The sequence below is a fragment of the Ambystoma mexicanum genome, chromosome 3p (assembly GCF_040938575.1).
Source record: "Ambystoma mexicanum isolate Mex_15411 chromosome 3p, UKY_AmexF1_1, whole genome shotgun sequence".
NCBI lineage: Eukaryota > Metazoa > Chordata > Amphibia > Caudata > Ambystomatidae > Ambystoma > Ambystoma mexicanum.
The window spans coordinates 199,864,964-199,884,829 of record NC_090925.1 but is presented as its reverse complement, the minus strand read 5'-3'; the positions used below and the strand labels follow the sequence as shown (position 1 = coordinate 199,884,829).

Sequence of the window (19,866 nt, the reverse complement as noted above, 5' to 3'; positions counted from 1 at the left end):
CTGGCTGAGCCACGGCATACTAATGTTCCTTGCATAAGAAGGCACCCTTGGCACGCAGTGGCTGCACCGGGGCATGGAGACTAAAACTGGGCATATGACAAAATGATATTGGAGGAAAACCTCTATTTAATGTTGATGTCATGCTGATATCGTGGAACAAACTTTGTTTACTAAAAATTAACAATGTTGGATTTGAGGATAAAAAGAGCTTTTTCAGAAAAAGAGAGGCCAATATTTCAAAATCTGTATTTATTTACAATAAGAATATAAAGCTAGTATTTGGGGGAAAAAGAGATAATTTGAAAGCTGAAAAGATGATATTTAGGGACAAAATGAGCATATTTACTGAAGTTGAAAACATCTTTTCAGAAAAAGACATGGTGATGTTCGGGGACAAAGCTAGTGACTTTCTAAAATGCGGCAAGTTATTATTTGAGTTGTCACTCATGCTGATTTTGGACACTTGTTGCTGTTTTGATGGCCTCGTTCGTTGGTCTGGAGAGGCCTTTTTTGCTCCTTCGTTAATTATTGACTTGAGATGGCATTTTCGTGTTCTGCAGTGACAGCTTTTTATGACCCATCACAGTCCATCTATTCTATCTATCTATCTATCTATCTATCTATCTATCTATCTATCTATCTATCTATCTATCTATCTATCTATCTATCTATCTATCTATCTATCTATCTATCTATCTATCTATCTATCTATCTATCTATCTATCTATCTATCTATCTATCTATCCTGGTGTCTGAGATCCGATCTGGTAGGGTCCGAGAAACCCAAGCTTGCCAGATCTTTGCAGCCAGAGGGATAATGCTGTAACTTGACATTGCCCCATTCAGGCGCCGCAAGCACACACTGGTCATGTTATGGGACTAGTAATCCGTTTGGAAGGGACTGGAAGGAGAAGGAAACTACATCAGGAGGTTGCAGCGACGATAGATGCTTTTATGTAGTTTGCAAAACCACAGGAGGCCATGTCCAGATGCATACCAAGTTGGAATTGCCTGTAAAACCTATCATTTTCTAGCTAATTTCTTAGGAAATGCATGTTGCAATTTTTTCCACGGTTTGATCCAATCTTTCTAGAGGGCCCTCTCCTCAACTCCCCACACCACCACCAAACATTCCTCCTTCCATCACCTCCCTTGACATTCTCTGCAGACCCCGGAAAGCAGACATTTTATGAGTGTTCTTTAAGAACTGATTGTAAATCTTAAGGATTTCCATCCAATTTCCTTAGAAAACAGTGGTAAATTCACCAGCCACCACTGGCCAGGCTGTCCTCCATCTTTGTCTGCATTGGGATCTTCATGTTTAAGTGGATTAGGAAATGAAAGCATTCAGAAACTGGATTTATTTTCTAAATTAAGTTTATTAATCAGTGACTATAAAAACTCTGGCTTATGATACAAAGTTCTGAGTGGCCAGTGGCCGCTACACGATGAAGAGAGTTATCGGGCTACAGAGAGCTCTAGTTCTATCCATAAGGGCAGGTGGCAGGGCTTGCGCTGGCAACTTTTAATGTTTTCGGACAAGTGTAGGATGTGAGGGTATTGGCATGTGGCGGGTGTTGGCGGATGGGTGGTGGAAAATAAGACGTTTGTATGGTTTTGGTGATCCAATGGAGAACATCCTTAACTCATTTCCCAATTTTCTGTTCACGGTCACTTTTCCTATAGGAGTGTTGGCACATAGATATGCAAGGAAATGGAAAAATATTGCATTCATGGAATGGGGCAAGGTGTCCATCCATATTTCAGACCGTTTTACCGGGCGTACCAGCTCACATGTGATGGCTGCTCCTCCTGCTCGCTGTAGGAGCGCAAGACGGAATGGTGGAAGAGCATTGTCTTTAAGGGCAAGCTGAGCATGCCTGTAGCAAGCCTCATCTTCTGTGTGATATCATCTAGCATCTGATGACAAGGTGGCCAGTGTTCAGAGTGCACATAAGAGCAAATCATGAAACTAAACCTCACGGACGATGGCCGATGAATCTGAGACATGTCTCTGGTTGCTTTTGGTCCTGTGCAGAAGGGATGCAAGCTATTGGATCAGACTCGACAGTCGCGTTTGGGGCGAAACCAAACCTGATTTGCATATGGTCTTTCATGGTTTCTAATGGCAAAAACGATGGTCTGGTGGGTTGCCCAGAGCAATGCAAATAGTTATGATTGTTTCAAAACCTTCCAGCCGTCAACCTTCATTTGTGCCAAAGGCTTCACTGGCATGGCAAGGTGGCCATGTCTGCTGGCATCTGATGGTTTGCAGCACTCTGGGATCTGTGTGGCTTCTAGCCTTTGATGGCTGGCAGCTATCTGTGAAGAGATGGTGAAAATGCCCCATTGAATAGGGCTGACATGTTTGTTTCAGGCTGCCTCTCCTGTGGGGTATTTGTGCACTTCTGATAGTGCAGCACACTGCAGGCAGCACGGTTGCAAAGGGAAATGCGTGGGTTCATTTGCACAGCATGCACTGCTAAAGTTGTCTTGTGGGCATCCATCTTTGATGCAGGGGGAAAAGTTAACTCCTGCTACTAGTATAAGAAGTTGGCAGGTAAATTTGTTTTTCTGTCTCCATCGAGACAGGCAAACTAAGGACCTAAGGGCAGACTGACCCATGCTTAACTGCTGTTCACGTAGAACCTTTCTCCACTTGGGCCTTCAAAGTTCTTGTTTGAATATTTGTTATTACCACCAAGCTCTGCCCCTGCGACCTTCATCAGCAGGCATCGCTCCGCCTAGTTTTGGGAATCTCATTGGGATGGCGGCTGATCCTAGGTGGGGACTTGCCAAATCATTCTCTACAAGAGCGCCCACTTCTTGTGAAGAACTGCTTTGAAATGAGGGCAGCTTGGAGAAGCAAACACACAGTTTGATTTTCAACCATTCAAAGGAGTAGGGGGTAACCAAGACAGCAGCTACATCAGTGCGCAACTAGGAAAGACAACTTCCTGAGCCGATACCAACGAGTATATAAATTATATATAAGTATTTATATGTCAAACAAGAAACATTGTGCAGTCAGGTGGCAGGCAGCTTTGGGAGTGAAGTAGCTCTCCCTCTGGCTTCACCCGCTCCGCCTGTTCTCCTCTCCTCAGTTCCATATCTTCAGGAAGCTGTCCCAGGAGCCAGTGGCTGCTGCCATGCCGTCTGTGGTGACGCCCAGGCAGCTAACCCTGTTGTCGTGCCCGGAGAGGACACCTGCAGAGGAGAAAATAGGATGGTTAGAAAATAACCATTAAGTAAACACAAATGAACAAGTCGGGATGCAACTTCTTGTTAAACCCAATATACTAACCGTTTCAGTTTAAAAAACAACATATCCGTGACCTCTGAAACATATGCCTTTATCCCACCACCTGCAGCAGGGTCTGCTTGTAAGTAGCCAGCCTATTGCACGCGTTGACGTGAAAAAAGAACGAAAATGGTGGTCATGACTATGCCCGGCGTGTGATTTGGCATGCAGCTCTTTTCTTCCCCCACTTAAACCGCAAACATACTTTACACGGCTCTCCAAAGCATGCACATGAAATAAAGGTACACCTGCCTGTTGTGTAGAGCTTTAGAAACTATTTGGATTTCCAAATGTGGATTCTCCCGCTTTGACGTCATAGCAGAGGATTGTGGATGTCGTAATCGACTGATATGACGTTGCAGCAGGGGCATACAGCTTTTTGTCTACCACTTTCTTTTCTTTTTAGGGTGCTGTGGGGTGACTGAACATGCCTTCTTACAAGTTTGCCTGTATTTCTGTTTGTTTCCACGACCTGCAATTTTGGCAAATCTGCCTCTTTATGAAGGTACCATGGAGGAAACCCCTCCAGTCAACGAGTGGTGGTGGTAAAGTGGCAGTGAAGAGCTTACCACAACCACAACTTAACTGCCTTTTTCTCAAACCGCAAATCTTGCATTGATGCCCTTGGTATTTTTGATGGACTATATAGTTCCCCAGGCTTGCACTTTACACCCTATGCAATGCTAGCCCATAAGGGACAGTGCAGAGGATTATGAGGGGCTTAAAAGATATAGCTGGGCAGCTTTCTCCTACAGCAAGTGTTCCGAGCGCCATCAAAGACAACTCGACCTTTGCTCTCGGCGTAAGGATGTCACTTGGAACCCTTTGGTGGAATATATCACCAAAGTTGACTGCTATCCATCTATAATTACATATTTCCCCACACCCGCTGCATTTTATCAATATTTAAAAACAACAATGACGGTGCAGTCAGTGGCATCATACCAGTGCACAGGGGATTTTAACTATCCCATATATTAAAATCAAAACACACAGCATTATAGTTCAAACCCCCAAGTAACATTTAATTGTTCCATTATGGTAACTCTTATATGCCCAGTGCCTGTAACATATACCATTGACCATATCATAGCCAAATAGCTATCGCTACTTCTACTATCTAATTGCGTTCATTGTTAACACAACCTTTGTTGAATAACTGATGTTTGCATACATTACTGCATATTTACTTTTCCTATTAGTAACTGCCGTACATTTTTTGCCGCCGAGCTGCAGCATAACAGTGAATGTTGCTTACACCATTCACACATCTAATGCCTGCAAATGTTGATGCTGCATTGAGCATCGCCTAACCCAGTCAACTGTATAGGTCTACAATTTATTAGAGGACTACTCCACAGTCCGACTGCCTCTTACTAGCAACCACCTTCAACCACTAACTACTGCTATCGTTATAGGACGGCCTTTAGAAGGTTCCCGAAGACTACGACCTCCCAGGTGAAAATATGTTTCCAAAGAATTCCCAGGCGACCTTATCATTGCTCACTCTACTAATAGGTATCTAACAGATTATATATAGCTTTAACAATGTTCAACACAACGCGCTTACCTTGCCCTCTATCTGCAAGAAACAGACTACGTGCTAGACTACCTTGCCTCTATGAGCCCCTAAGCAGTAATTCCATGAATCTTCGTCACTCCAATAAAAACACCCTCAAGTTCGGATCTATCAATAGCCTCAATAATGAGGCGACGCCCAGTCCCCTTAAACCTATAACCAATTATAACTTAATGACCAAAACAAATCAACCTAAACCTACTAACAGGCCGATTCATGTCATTCCTCAAAACAATTTCGCACGCGGCTGGCGCACAGCGTGCCCGTACGAATGTCTGCGCCAGCCGCGTGCGATAAAATCAATTTCCGCGCACAGCGTATTCATGGATTCTCACCTCCAAAAGCAGACGTGGCGCAGAGTGGCGCAGCGACCCTGCAGCAGCGCCAGTTACGCCCCCAAGAACGCCCTCGCGCAAGGAAAAGCCATCAAGATCGCAAAATCATCGCAAAGGGCTGCGCCAACACTGTACCAGTTTACCGGACTGGCAAACAGCAAACGCAAAGCAGGGAACGCGTATTACGGGTGTTGGGAACACGCGTGCGTGAGAAGATTCACACGCGATCGGGCCTGGGGGAGCGGGTGTGTGTATTTCAGGGGTGCGCGAGAAGTTCTACACGCGATTGGCCTGGGCGCGTGTATTTCAGGGGTGCGCGAGAAGTTCCACATGCGATTGGCCTGGGCGCGTGTATTTCAGGGGTGCGCGAGAAGTTCCACACGCGATTGGCCTGGGAGAGCGTGTGCGTGTATTTCAGAGGTGCGCGAGAAGTTCCACACGCGATTGGTCTGGGCGCGTGTATTTCAGGGGTGCGCGAGAAGTTCCACACGCGATTGGCCTGGGAGAGCGTGTGCTTGTATTTCAGAGGTGCGCGAGAAGTTCCACACGCGATTGGCCTGGGCGCGTGTATTTCAGGGGTGCGTGGGAAGTTCCACACGCGATTGGTCTGGGCGCGTGTATTTCAGGGGTGCGCGAGAAGTTCCACACGCGATTGGCCTGGGCGCGTGTATTTCAGGGGTGCGCGAGAAGTTCCACACGCGATTGGCCTGGGCGCGTGTATTTCAGGGGTGCGCGAGAAGTTCCACACGCGATTGGCCTGGGCGCGTGTATTTCAGAGGTGCGCGAGAAGTTCCACACGCGATTGTCCTGGGCGAGTGTATTTCAGGGGTGCGCGGGAAGTTTCACATGCGATTGGCCTGGGCGCGTGTATTTCAGGGGTGCGCGAGAAGTTCCACACGCGATTGGCCTGGGCGCGTGTATTTCAGGGGTGCGCGAGAAGTTCCACACGCGATTGGCCTGGGCGCGTGTATTTCAGGGGTGCGCAAGAAGTTCCACACGCGATTGGCCTGGGGGAGCGTGTGCGTGTATTTCAGAGGTGCGCAAGAGGTTTCACACGCGATTGGGCTGCGTGCGGGTATTTCAGGGGTGCGCGGGAAGTTTCACACGCGATTTCAGCAGGGTACGTGTATTTCAGGGGTGCCGGGGAGTCCTACATGTGATTTGGCAGTGTGGGTCCTCCCAGGTGTTCCCTGTACACCCTCTACGGCCCCTGCAGGCAGCCCACACCACAGGGGACTACCCTGCATCCCTGGTCATGTCCCGCAGGCAGCCCACCCAACATGGGCATGCCCCCCAGCAAGGGCACATGTCTCCTTGAACTAATGATCACCAACTCATGTCCCCTTGCACCCCCACCCCCAGCATTGCGGGGCACCTGCCAGCAGGCCCCCACCCATGTCCAACTCATGTTCCCCACCACCCCCACCCCCCAGCACTGTGGGGCACCTGCCAGCAGGCCCCCACCCATGTCCAACTCATGTTCCCCGACCCCCCCACCCCCCAGCACTGTGGGGCACGTTCCAGCAGGCCCCCACCCATGTCCAACTCATGTTCCCCACCCCCCAACACTGTGGGGCACCTGCCAGCAGGCCCCCACCCTTGTCCAACTCATGTTCCCCACCACCCCCACCCCCCAGCACTGTGGGGCACCTGCCAGCAGGCCCCCACCCATGTCCAACTCATGTTCCCCACCACCCCCAACCCCCAGCACTGTGGGGCACCTGCCAGCAGGCCCCCACCCATGTCCAACTCATGTTCCCCACCACCCAACACTGTGGGGCACCTGCCAGCAGGCCCCCACCCATGTCCAACTCATGTTCCCCACCACCCCTACCCCCCAACACTGTGGGGCACCTGGCAGCAGGCCCCCACCCATGTCCAACTTATGTTCCCCACCACCCCCACCCCCAGCACTGTGGGGCACCTGCCAGCAGGCCCCAACTCATGTTCCCCAGCCAACATGTCATCACAATCTAGATCCCTGGTCCCTATGGTCAGCCTCCAAATGCAAAATGCCCACCCGAGTATTGCATCCACCCACTCAGAAATGGCAATTACATGACAGAACACCAATTGCAAGTTTCGAAACAAACACATGTCCCTCACATACACCCAATGGGTGTCAGTGAATCTCAAAACCCATATCATGATGTGCATGAAACCAATGAGATGATACTACACATTGAAGTTCTATAAAAAAATATGTATTAAAGCAAACATAAATAGATTCAAAAATAAAGAAACAGAAATGGGAATGTACAAAAATTAAAAGAAGCATGTCTGTGGAAAAAAAGCAAAACCAAAAATCATAATCCAAAGTAATGGTGTCCAAAGTCACTGTCCACAAAAGAAAATCCAATGGGAAATAATAATTGAAAGCCATTGCTCCATGGGTAAATTGTGAAAGAAAAATAAAATCCAACTGTGAACTATGTACAGACGAACAAGCCAGGGTCCATTATCCCAACAAAAGAAATGAAACCTATCTAACAACACTAACTAATAAAATATACTATATACAAAAATGTGGCCAATGTCCAAAAGGTCCAAAATAAATAAAAAAACAAAGGAAACCTAACACTACCTACATAACTATGTACAAGGGCAGCGGGCTAGTCTGACGGCTCACTTTTGGATGTCCCGGCCCAGGGCATCATCGAACTCCTGCTCAATGTCCCGGAGGCGGTCCTCCTCCATGGCCCCGAGGGTCCGCAGGGCTGTCGATGTGTCCACCTCCAACCCCCTGCGGATTGCCTCGAGGCACTCGGCCCGCCTCAGGGCCCTCCGCATGGAGTTCTCCACCCTGACCATTGTGAGCCGTGCCTCTTCCGCCCGCTGCTGCTCCGCATCTATGGCGTGGCCCAACCGCTGCCACACGGAAGACACTCTCTGTCCTGGGTCCTCCTGCCCTCCGGCCGATGCCTGCCCCTCCGATGTTGAAGGCCCCGAGCCTTCATGGCTCCCACCACGTTGCTGCTGCTGCTGTGCCTCTGCTCGTGCACTGCCTCCTGCTGCCTGCACATCCTCCGCCGGCTGGGGTGCAGTCGTTGATGTGGCCACCCCTGCTGGACGTCCGACTCCCTACTGTGTGTGGCAGGGATGCCTCCTCCACCAGCCTGGCCGCACCGTCAGAGGCAGCTCCACAGGGCACCCAGGTGACTGATGGGTGGGAAGATGGCACGGAGGACGACTGGCGCTTAGGGGGTTCAGTTGAGGAGGGGGTCGTAGCAAGCCCCATCAAACTGAGGAATCCGGCCTGGGTGACCTGTCCCAGCAGGCTGACGTGGTCAACGAGCCATTCGAGATGACGTGCAGTCTCCTCATGAAAAGACTGCAGGTCACCTCGCATGGCCCGTTGACGCAACGCCACACCAGTCAGGACAGGCGCAACCCGGACCCGGATAGCCACGTCCGCAGGCAGAGGAAGGCCAGTTGTCGTTTGCTCATCCCCTGCCTGAAAACGGGTCTGGACGTAGGCATCCCTGATGGTGCAAGATGATGCAGGGACAGGATCAGGGGCAGGATTGCACACAGGCACCTCCGCGGCGGCCTGTGCTTCCTCCTGTCCCTGGTCCTGCACTGCACCACTAGCACCACTGAGATCCCCACCTCCAGAGCCCGTCTCTGTTGCTTGTACGGCCTCCTCCTCCACCAAACCCCCCACCAACCTGGATGACTCCGTGCCATCTTCCCTCGTTGGGCCCTGTGGGGTCCCAGCTGCCCCTTCTGCTGCCGAGGAGTCCAACTCCAACCTCCGCCTCTTGGACCTCCCCCCGGCAGCTGCGGCCTGGGACGCGGCACCGGACTCCTCACTCCCCGACGAGATGACAACATGGGAGGGGAGCCAGGCCTTGCGTCTCCGGCTGGCGGTGGGATCCCCGCCGCTGTGCTCCACAGCACCTTCTCCGCCCTCTTCATCAGTTGACGCTGCAGACAGGGAGAAATAAAACACAGGCATCAGGGCACTGTACAATGGACACATACACACGGCAGTTGTACATGAGTGGCATTGGCAAACCTCAGACATGCCATCACAATCCCCAACACACATGTCATTTCAACAAGCACACATGAGCCATACCACAGCCATATCGCAACTGCCAGCACCATCCATACCCATACAACAGCATGAGCAGGCAAAGCTGAGCCAGACATCACATGCAACACAGGAAGTGCACCACACATGTACACACACCACCACACTTGCATGCATGTGTACACCTCTGCCAAGTGTCGCAGTGTACAGATGGGCATCCATGTCACATCTGCCAATCAGGCTTCCACATCCCGCTGTCACATGCATCCATGTTGCATCACTGTTGCACCCTTGTCAAATACACACAAATGCACATGTACACAGTGCTGATACATGCAGCTGAAAACAACATACATGCGTGACATCACGGACATGTCTACTTACATACACATTCATCCAAACATGTGTGCCAACACAACTGCATCTGGCATGCAAGCCTACACACACAAGCACCATCCATGTCTCACACATTACAGCCCTCGCATGTGTTAGCCCCACGGCCCTGTACACCCCCACTCGACCCCGTACAAACAGATGTGCAACCTGCACACTACTGAAACATCACCACACGCACAGCTCACAATCAGGATGCATGTACACTTACCGCTCGACGGGTCTGCCTCTCAAGGACCTGGACGTGGAGCGCTGGGGATATGCGTTCCAGGACCCTCATCTGAACTTCTGACAAGTGGCCCCGCAGCCCCTTGGCACCCGCTGCCTTCAAGAGGCGCCGGGCCTTGTTCAGGGTCCTGGACCTGAAGTCCTCCCAGCGCTTCTTGACATGTTGGAAGTCGCGGACTGCCACCCCCTCCGCGTTGATGGCAGTCATGATGTCAGTCCAGATCCGAGTCCGTCCTTCCTTGTCGGCGCGGGAACTTCCGAAGAGGGCATCATACTGCCCCAGGACTTGCTCCACCAGGACACCAACTTCGGTGGCACTGAAGCTGGTGCCCCTCTGCCTCTCTGGCCGGGGGTTGTCAGTGGTGCCAGATGTTGCAGTGCCCGACATGACAACCCCAGAGGCAGGAGTGGGTGGGCAACTGGGTCCTGGGGCTGGGCTGTGGAGCGATGGAATCCCAGTCGGGAGTCTTCGGTTCCAGCAGGGGTGGTCACAGCGACAGCACCCCTGGCTGATGTGCAGGCAGCAAATGGCAGGGAACGTGGGCAGCAGGCAGTCAGGCAGCAGCAGATGGCAGGTGGGAGCGTGCTCGGCGCTCTGGGGGGCAGTAGTTCGGCCTTCTGGGCAGGAGCGTGGTCTTCCGTGTGCTTACGCGTGGCCAGCTTGATACGGAGTGATTTGGCACGTGAAAATTCTGCACGTCAGCGTGTGAATCGAGGAAAGGCCCTTAGCGCGTAAGCGCATCAGCACGCATAAGCGATTCCATTGGACCAAAGGCCCTTAGCGCGTATGCGTGTCTGTGACGTATCGTGCACGGGCGTTGCTTTTCGTGGGGTGCGGTGCGTGTGTCTTGCAGGCGTTGGGGTTCACACGCTATTACTTCACAGCGGGTGGGTGTTGGCTACGCGTTCTTCTACACGCAAGGCAGACGGTGAGTGGTACCCTGCTCCCCCAGGCCGGATCGCGTGTAAAACCACCCGCGAGCCCCTGAAATACACGTACCCCGCTCCCCCAGGCCCGATCGCGTGTAAAACCACCCACGAGCCCCTGAAATACACGTACCCCGCTCCCCCAGGCCCGATCGCGTGTAAAAACACCCGCGAGCCCCTGAAATACACGTACCCTGCTCCCCCAGGCCCGATCGCATGTAAAAACACCCGCGAGCCCCTGAAATACACACGCCCAGACCAATCGCGTGTGAGAAACTTCTCGCGCACCCCTGAAATACACGCGCCCAGGCCAATCGCGTGTGGAACTTCTCGCGCACCTCTGAAATACACGCTCCCAGGCCAATCGCGTGTGGAACTTCTCGCGCACCTCTGAAACACACGCGCCCAGGCCAATCGCGTGTGGAACTTCTCGCGCACCTCTGAAATACACGCACACGCTCCCCCAGGCCCGATCGCGTGTGGAACTTCTCGCGCACCCCTGAAATACACGTGCCCAGGCCAATCGCGTGTGGAACTTCTCGCGCACCTCTGAAATACACGCGCCCAGGCCAATCGCGTGTGGAACTTCTCACGCACCTCTGAAATGCATGCGCCCAAGCCAATTGTGTGTGGAACTTCTCGCGCACCTCTGGAATACAAGCACACGCTCCCCCAGGCACGATCGCGTGTGAAACTTCTCGCGCACCTCTGAAATACACGCACACGCTCCCCCAGGCCGGATCGCGTGTGGGCCTTCTTGCGCGTGTAGGACTTTGGCGCACATTTTTTTCCTGCGCAGGGACGCTACCGCCTGCTTTCATGTGGCGGACATGTATGGGCCTGTGCGCGTCTTTGGCCGTGCGCTGTTTTTCCCTATTCGATTCCATGAATACGTGTTGTAGGCGAGCGTGTGGGCGTTCTGCGCACTTGCCTCCTGTACTTCCCCCGTGATGCCCACATTTTCACGAGTTGTTCCCCATTCTGTGTGTGACGCCCCGTGTTACGCCTACTTTTGTTATGTGCGAATTCGCTGTGGCCTTATCGCACGGCGTTCGATGACCTGTGCGCCAGCGTGCGCCAGCGTGCGCCGCGCACATTTTCAGCGCACATCCCACATTTTGCGCGTGCACGGACTTCCATGAATTGATGTGCGATGTTTTCTGTGCGATAATCGCACTTGCACTGCGATTTTCGCTATTTCACTGCGAATCGCACGTTTTCGCACACGTGCGCCGTTTTTTCGGCGCACATTAATTCCATGAATCGGCCTGTAAATCTCAGGAACCTAAAAATACTACCACTGTCACCGGAGCACTAATTAATGCTAGATCTCTGGTGGGGCATGCCACAGAAATAGCTGACCTGATCTCCATGGATGACCTTGACATCTTAGCTGTCAGAGTCTTGGCTGCATGCCGCAGCTGGCCCAGCCCTCACCTTAGGAATACCTGATAACTATCAAATTCTCAGAACAGACTGACCTGACGCCAGAGGAGGCGGCTTAGCCCTCATAGCTAAATCAAATCTCGAAATAAGACTTGCCCCATTCTCATCTATTAAATCCGGCGAAATTCTTACCGCTAAAGTACCAATCTCCAACTCCTGCATGCTAACTATTTACTTAATATATAGGCCGCCGGGTCCCATAGGTACCTTCGAAGAGGACATCTCCAGTATTCTTGCAAATAATACCAAAGACTCTTCACGACTATTAATACTTGGTGACTTTAACCTTGGATTTAATGGCCCTGCTGACAAACATGCTCAGGTAGTAGCCAATATCCTCTCAGAACTGGGACTTGCCCAAAGAGTATCCCTACCAACCCATGTCAAAGGAAGGACGTTAGACTGGGAGGCTGACCTAAATTGCGAACCTTCTATCACTTCCATAACACCACAACCTTGGACAGACCATCACCTGATTGCCTTCACCCTACCTTTAAATAGACAAATGTCTAAAGATAGTCATAGCACCCCCCCCTCCTCTCTAAGAGCAAAAGAAATATTACGCAGATGGATTACTACCACCGATTTTGCCGTCCCTAAACCTACTCCCAATTGACTCCGATACTAACCTACTAGTCGAGGTTTATAACAACACTATGTCTAAAGCCTTGGACACTATTGCACCTATCAAAATGCGTAGAGGTAAACAGAGTGCACATCTAAATGCCTGGTTTACACCACAATTTAAAGCCCTACAAAAGAGAAAATTGGAAACAATATGGCGACATACCCCTTCTGCAGAAAACACAATGAACCTGATTAACTTCGCTGACAACTATAAAAAAAAGAAACAATTAGCACCAAAAAAGATTTATACAACAATAGAATCACTAAAGGCAGTTCCAATACTAAGGAACTTTTTGTGATTTTACGTGAAATGGAAACCCCTATCCCTCCCATAGACAACGTAGTCCAGGACAATCCCTGGTGCACAAGCATACAGAATGCCTTAGCAACCAAAATAACATCACTTCAAAATAAGATTGTGGACAAGAAAGCCACCTTGCCTACGCATGATATGCAATCTACTGGTGAAAATGAACCTCCCGTTACATCAGATCAATTCAGATTTTCTAAAGTATCTATCCTTGAAAGTGAAAAAATTATCTCCTCCCTGAAACCATCAAGGTGCCAGGGTGACAACTGTCCTGCCCAGATAATTAAAGACATAGCTAGAGACCTAGCACCGTTCATATCCAAACTAATGAATGCCTCCTTTGCCTCTGATATTGTCCCAAGCAACCTAAAAGAGTCTTGGGTCTTACCCCTCTTAAAAGAGCAAACATTGGACCCCTCCAACCCAACTAATTACAGGCCCATTACAATGGTGCCCTTCCTTCTCAAAATACTCGACAAAGTAGCGTATCTTCAAATTCAGAAATACATCGAAACTAACCATTTACTAGGTACCCGCCAATCCAGCTTCAGGCCACAACATGGCACGGAAACGGCATTAATCGATTTAAAAACTCAAATTGATGAGCTAAAGGACACAGGGAAAACCGCCATGTTACTCCTCCTTGACCTGTTGGCTGCCTTTGACCTGGTGTTATGCAATCACCTGGCCTCGGCGGCCCACTCCTCAAAGGACGCAATAGCCTGGGTCCAATCCTTCTTGAATAACAGGACTATGACAGTCTTCTCACAGTCAGAATCAGCAGACCCTATCCAGACTACATGCGGCATACCACAAGGATCTTGTGTATCGCCTACCATGTATAATATATTTACAAAGCCTCTGTTTGACAAATTGGACAGTCTGGGTGTCACCTACACTAACTATGCAGATGACGCCCAGATCCTCATACCGCTTTCAGGCGATTACCTCAAGGACACGGCTTTGGTAAATAAAATGTACCTGCTCATTCAGGCATAGATGGCAACCCACAGCCTCTGCCTGAATGGCGACAAAACGGAGCTCCTGATTCTTGGAACAGCTGCCAATCTAAAAAAACTGAACACCAAGTATTCCACCTTCAATATCGACGGAAATACAATTAAGGTAGTAAATGAAGTAAAAACCTTAGGTTTTTTACCTCGATTCCACATTAACCCTAATTAAACAAGTAAATTCTATTGCATCAGCAACAGCCTACACATGCAAGTTAATTAGGGCATGCAGGCCATTCCTATCCAAATCTAGTTGCATCATCCTTGCTAACGCCTTAATACTCTCGAAATTGGATTACTGTAACTCCCTATACCTAGGTGCTAATAAGTATATCCTGGACAAAATCCAAATCCTTCAGAATAATGCTCTAAGAACTGCCCTGAATATTCCTAACAGAGAACATGTATCAGAGCTTAGGAGAGAACATCATTGGCTGAATATAAATGATAGAATCTTGCTTAAAACAGCCACCCTTACCTTCAAATGCCTCTACAACATGGCACCTCTTTACCTAACCGAGAGACTAGTCAGAAAATCCTCCACCAGTCCATCTAGATCTGCCAACTCTTTTTGCCTTAACATACCCAGATTTAAAGTAAAAAAGTCTGGTGGCAGCAGCTTCCCAGTTCAAACTGCACAGATCTGGAATGCACTAACTCTCTCACTTAGAATGGATCAATCCTTCCTTAGCTTCAGAAGCAATACCTTGGACTGGTTGCGATTCAATGACATTTGATTACGCAGTAACTACTACTATTGTATATATCTTGTTACGTACTATTTCTCACTTATTGTATAATTTTATTCTTTTGTATAATTTTGTATTTTTACCTGTATAATCCTGCTGCCAATGTGACATACCATGTAACCTAAGCTTAAAATATTCTTGTACTCGTTGCACCCAGTTACCTCCGGGATCGGTGCGCCTTACAAATAAATAAACAAACATCGTCCCTACCCCACCCTTGCCCATAGAATTTCACTCCCAAACAGGTTTCTTGCAGGAAAACTGAAACCATATGCCCAATTGTCACTATATCTATCTCTATATCTCTCTATATATATATATAGACACACACACCCCAAAATTAACACCCACAACCCCACCGTTCCTCTTGAGCATCCTAACTGGGAATTACTATCACTAGCTCCTTCTCTCCTTCTACCCGCTCCGTTCCTGCTGCACACTCCTCCCACTCCCTCAATCCTCTTGTACCGTAGTCCCTTCCAGGCTAATATATTTTGTTACAAAGGCAAGCCACTCCAGTTCAATATTACGCTGCCACCCCCTGAGTAGGTCGGGCAGCTTCTCCATTGTAAAGAATGCGGTAACTTGTAACCAGTCTTCTTTCATGGCAGCTTCACCCCCTTGCACTTGCGCATTAGTGATACCCTCGCTGCAAGAAGCAAGTTGTGTGCCTTATGATCCAATCGTTGGAACCACCCGTCGTCTCCTTCTATCATGAACAGAACCAACCATGGATCGAGCAAACATTTTATGTGTTTGTGGTCCAGGTCACTTATCCATTATAACACCTCATTCCAGTATGTTTGCACCTTCCCACATGCCTGCCACACATGCCAATAAGTACCTTCCCCGCCAACAGAGAGGACTAGTACCCGGATACATGCAGGAAATCTTAGCTGGAGTGTATTGCTACAGGTGTAAGTTTGAATGTATGTAATTGATATTGGGAAGTTACAGACGCCTTGGTCACCCCCAGCATATTTCTCCCCCAAAGCCCATCAATTTCCTGCTCCAGGTCCACCTGCCAACTCTCCCGGACCCTAAAGCGTTCCTGTAGGACTGCCGTGACCAGTAATTTATACAACTCAGAGATTCTCCCCTTATCTCCACTGGCCGTCATCTGGGCCTGTTGAAAGGGTGTCAAGTTTCTCTGCAAATCTTTGCACCCATTTGCTAGCTTGCATTACCCCCTTAAGCTGCAAATATTGAAAGACCGACAGGTGGCCTCTGTTTAGTAATACTTGTAAGCAAGCTATGGAAAGAAATTCCTCTTGTGCCCACAATTGTCCTGCTTTCTCGAGTCCCCCTTCATACCACTAATGAAATCTATTGGGGTCAACAATACTATCTCTAATAGGTGGTGCCCATAAGCAAGTCAACGGGTATGGCCGTGTAGCCAACCCTGTTATCTGCCTTTTCTCACCACAAGTCCCATAATACTGCCAACAGTGGGTGATCCCGAATTTTCTGCCAAAGCTTGTTTCTCGGGACTCACAATCAGTCCGCAACCACAACCGGGTGTAGTATTGCGTTTTCTAGCTCACCCACTGCTTCTGAGATGATGGGTCCAAATGATCGACAGCAATCCTGAGTTGCGCTGCCTTGTAATATGAGACTGAGTTGAGGTAATATCCCCCACTTTATCTTTACGTAGGAGTAGGGTCACAGAATTATGTTATGCTTTCCCCCATAGAAATCCCAATATATCTGTTCATCTCACCCAATAAGTTAGTTGACACAACTACCGGGAGCATTTGAAAAAGGTAAAGAAACCTATGGAGTATATTCGTTTTTATGGTGTTCATGTGTGCTAACCACAATGATGTCCTTCTATTCCACCTCACCATATCCTTTTTGACCGTGACCCACAAACTTTCATAATTCTCAGAGAGGATCTTATTGAGGTTCCTTGGCACATATATCCCCAAATCCAGAAGACCCCTTTTCCGCTTTGAAGCCTTGCTGCTAGAGGTTCCATTACCAGGGCATAGACCAGAGACAACAAGGGGTGGCATCCCTGTCTGGGACCTCTCTCTAAGGGTATCCCCGTAGATCTAACTCCATTAACATTTTACTCGCTGTAGGGGTACAATATAGCCTAGTCACCCACAAGATCCAGTGCAACCCAAAACCAAATTGCAGTAAAGTGCACTTCAGAAAAGACCAGTTGTTCCATTGCTGTATATGCATTAGTCCTCCTCTAATATAGCCTAGCTGTTGCATATTGTGTGCATGAAGGGACACCAAGGTCTGCTTCTGATCATGTTTTTTTCTTTTGACCATGAGAAGGCTCCCCTCCCGATCCACCTTCGTAACTACGTCATCTCAGAGAACGTCCCCCCTTTGCATTATTCCCACCCCTCTCTTCTTTTGCAACATGGAAGACCAGTATGCTTGTGTGGCACCTTTACCCCGTCTCCTTTGCTCTTCCCCCTTTCTCATGTACGTTTCTTGGAAAAATAAGATAGATACCTTATTCCTTGCAAACTCCCTCATCAGGTGTGCCCTTTTTGTGTACAAATTCAGCGCCCTCACGTTTAGAGATGCAAATGGCACTACTCCATTGCCATGATCCCCCATCACCCTTTTTGTGGTGTGCACGCCCAATCCACCTAGTGATAATACTGAATGCCCATCTCAAGTCGGTATCCTGCAAACCCTCCTTTAAAGATGCTCACCCCGTAAGCCGCCAGACCCCCTCCAACCCCCATTGAATTGCTCCATCCAACAATAAGAAAAAGAAACATAACTCTCCACAGCAACACCTCTTCTTCCCCAGCAGGCCACCAGGGAAGCAAAGGACATCCCCACAACCCAAGACCCCCACTTGACCAGTCCTTAACACCTCTCAAGACAGTCCGCCCTTAAAATTGCAAATTTCTTGTCCCACCAAGTTATATATACCCACAATGCCAACCCTCATTGCATCTCACTTTGCTCCTCCTTCCGCATTGCCCTGCAATCCCTTAGGAGTTCCCCCTAGGCTGTCACCGCTCAGCTCTGCATCTTGCCTATCGTCGGGACTAACTTCAGAAACCTTTGGGTGCCAACCATCTTCCTCTGCGTTCTGCTCTCAGAGAAAGCATTTAGAAAGATCCCCTGATTGGCCTTGTGTTGCAGATCCTTTCTGACCGAGCGCTCCCCTTTATGCTCTTCCAGGACCTGCAATAGCTTCTTGCATGTCTTTCACCAAGTAGGCAGCTCCACCGAGTTCAAAGGACAGTGAAAATGGGCATCCTCAGCAGTACCTGCAGTCCCGCTCTGTAAACCAACTAGTGACAGGCTTGAACTGTCTTCTACATTCCATGGTTGAGTAAAAAAGATCTTGGAAGATGTGGACCACTGAGCCCTCAGTTGTCACTCTGCCCACTTCTCTAGCTTTTCTCAGTATTTCCATCCTATTCGTATAATAATGACATTTCATTATCACAGGCCTAGGGCCTCAAGCCGGTCTACCTCCTCTATGCATTCTGTCCACCTGGATACCTTCCTGTCACTCCTCTCCAAACAGTGCCTGCCACACTAGATTCAGTTTGCGTTCAAGGTTCCTTTGTGCTTCTCTGCCTGCCTGCAGGAAGCCAAGAAGATGGACATTGGTACGCCTCTCCCGGTTCTCAAAGTTTTCCAGTTTCAAGGAGGTTTCCTTGTCCCTCATCTCCAGTTCTTTAATTTTCCCTAAAGGACATTCTCCCAGAACTTCTACTGATGCAAGGTTGTTTTTCAAGAATTCCATGTGGTCTTCAACTTTATCCACTCTTCCATTTAGTTCCTTCATAGAAGCCTGTAGATCTGTCTTCAACGCCTTTATTTCCTGCAGTATATTAAGGACATCCTCCATGAAAGCCATATCCATTCCATATAACCTAGGAGAGTGCCTCCAACTGTATGAGTCGGTAGTCCCCAAGCTCTCCCCAGCCCACTCCTGTTCTCCCAGCAGTCCAGCTCCAACCCTCGGAGTCTAGTCACTGCAGGGTGTCGAGCCGCTCCATCAAAATTCTGTGTGCACTGCCTCCAGGCTGATGTTTGTGCTTGCGCTATGGTGCTATAGCGAGACCAACCCACGGAACCATGTTCACTCCAGAATACCTTCCACAGACCAGGTGCCCCTTCTCAATAGTGACCCTGCGTGGTTTCTGCTCCCACCAGATCTCACACCACACTCCACAGTACCTGTTCTTCCCCACATTGCAGGTCCTCTCATGTGTGATCTTCCTAGAAAACTGTGCACATCCAGCTCAAACACTGCAGTGATATTGTGCAGCCTGGGCCGCGCCACCGCGGATCATCCCACAGCAATGCTCTCTGCTTCAAACTCGCCCCTCCCAAAAATGCTGCTGTCCTTACCATCAGTCTGGCGATTGGGCTTCAGCATCCCTTCAACTCCCAGGACACACCACATGCCAGCCAACAGCTTCCACAGCCCTCTGCGGTCAGCAACACCTGTGTCCTTCACTTCCAACAGCTTCGAATCTGGGCGGCCTCTCAACAATGAAAGCCCTGTTCGCCTCATTGTTGTCTCACATGCTCACTGGTTTCTCACACAGCCATTGGCTGTGTCTGAGCACCTGCAGGTGGGTCTGTGGGGGGGAATCTAATAATTATCTGCCATTGTTCAGAGAACCGTTTGTTTAGATGGGCATGTATCCATGCCCCCTGGTGGTCTTGATTCCATATATCTTAACCCGAATCTGAGGATGTCGTCTCTTCTCCCCTTGGGGGAGACCTTTTCCATGGGGCCAGGGTGGTGCGCCCACAGTACAATAGTTCACCTTGGGGTGGTGCACTGAGGAAGGATCACATGGGGAGGGAAGCTGCCATGGGTTTGGGGATGACTAGTCTCAGGGAATGTGGTATTCCCTGACTTAATACATCCCATCGCTTCTCAAATGCCAAATGCTCCTTCCTCCTCTCTAGGTAGAGAA

The 19,866-nt window shown here is 49.4% G+C and overlaps 1 protein-coding gene across 1 annotated transcript in view; it reads right to left on the bottom strand.

Annotated features, from left to right (window-relative positions):
- Positions 1-2,980: 2,980 nt before the first annotated feature.
- GNB3 (G protein subunit beta 3) overlaps positions 2,981-19,866 on the bottom strand; it is a 204,891-nt gene continuing 188,005 nt past the window's right edge. The window contains exon 10 of the mRNA XM_069650634.1: positions 2,981-3,207. Within this exon, the coding sequence (XP_069506735.1) occupies positions 3,101-3,207 (107 nt within the window). The 3' untranslated portion in view covers positions 2,981-3,100. The remainder of the gene's footprint in view (positions 3,208-19,866) is intronic.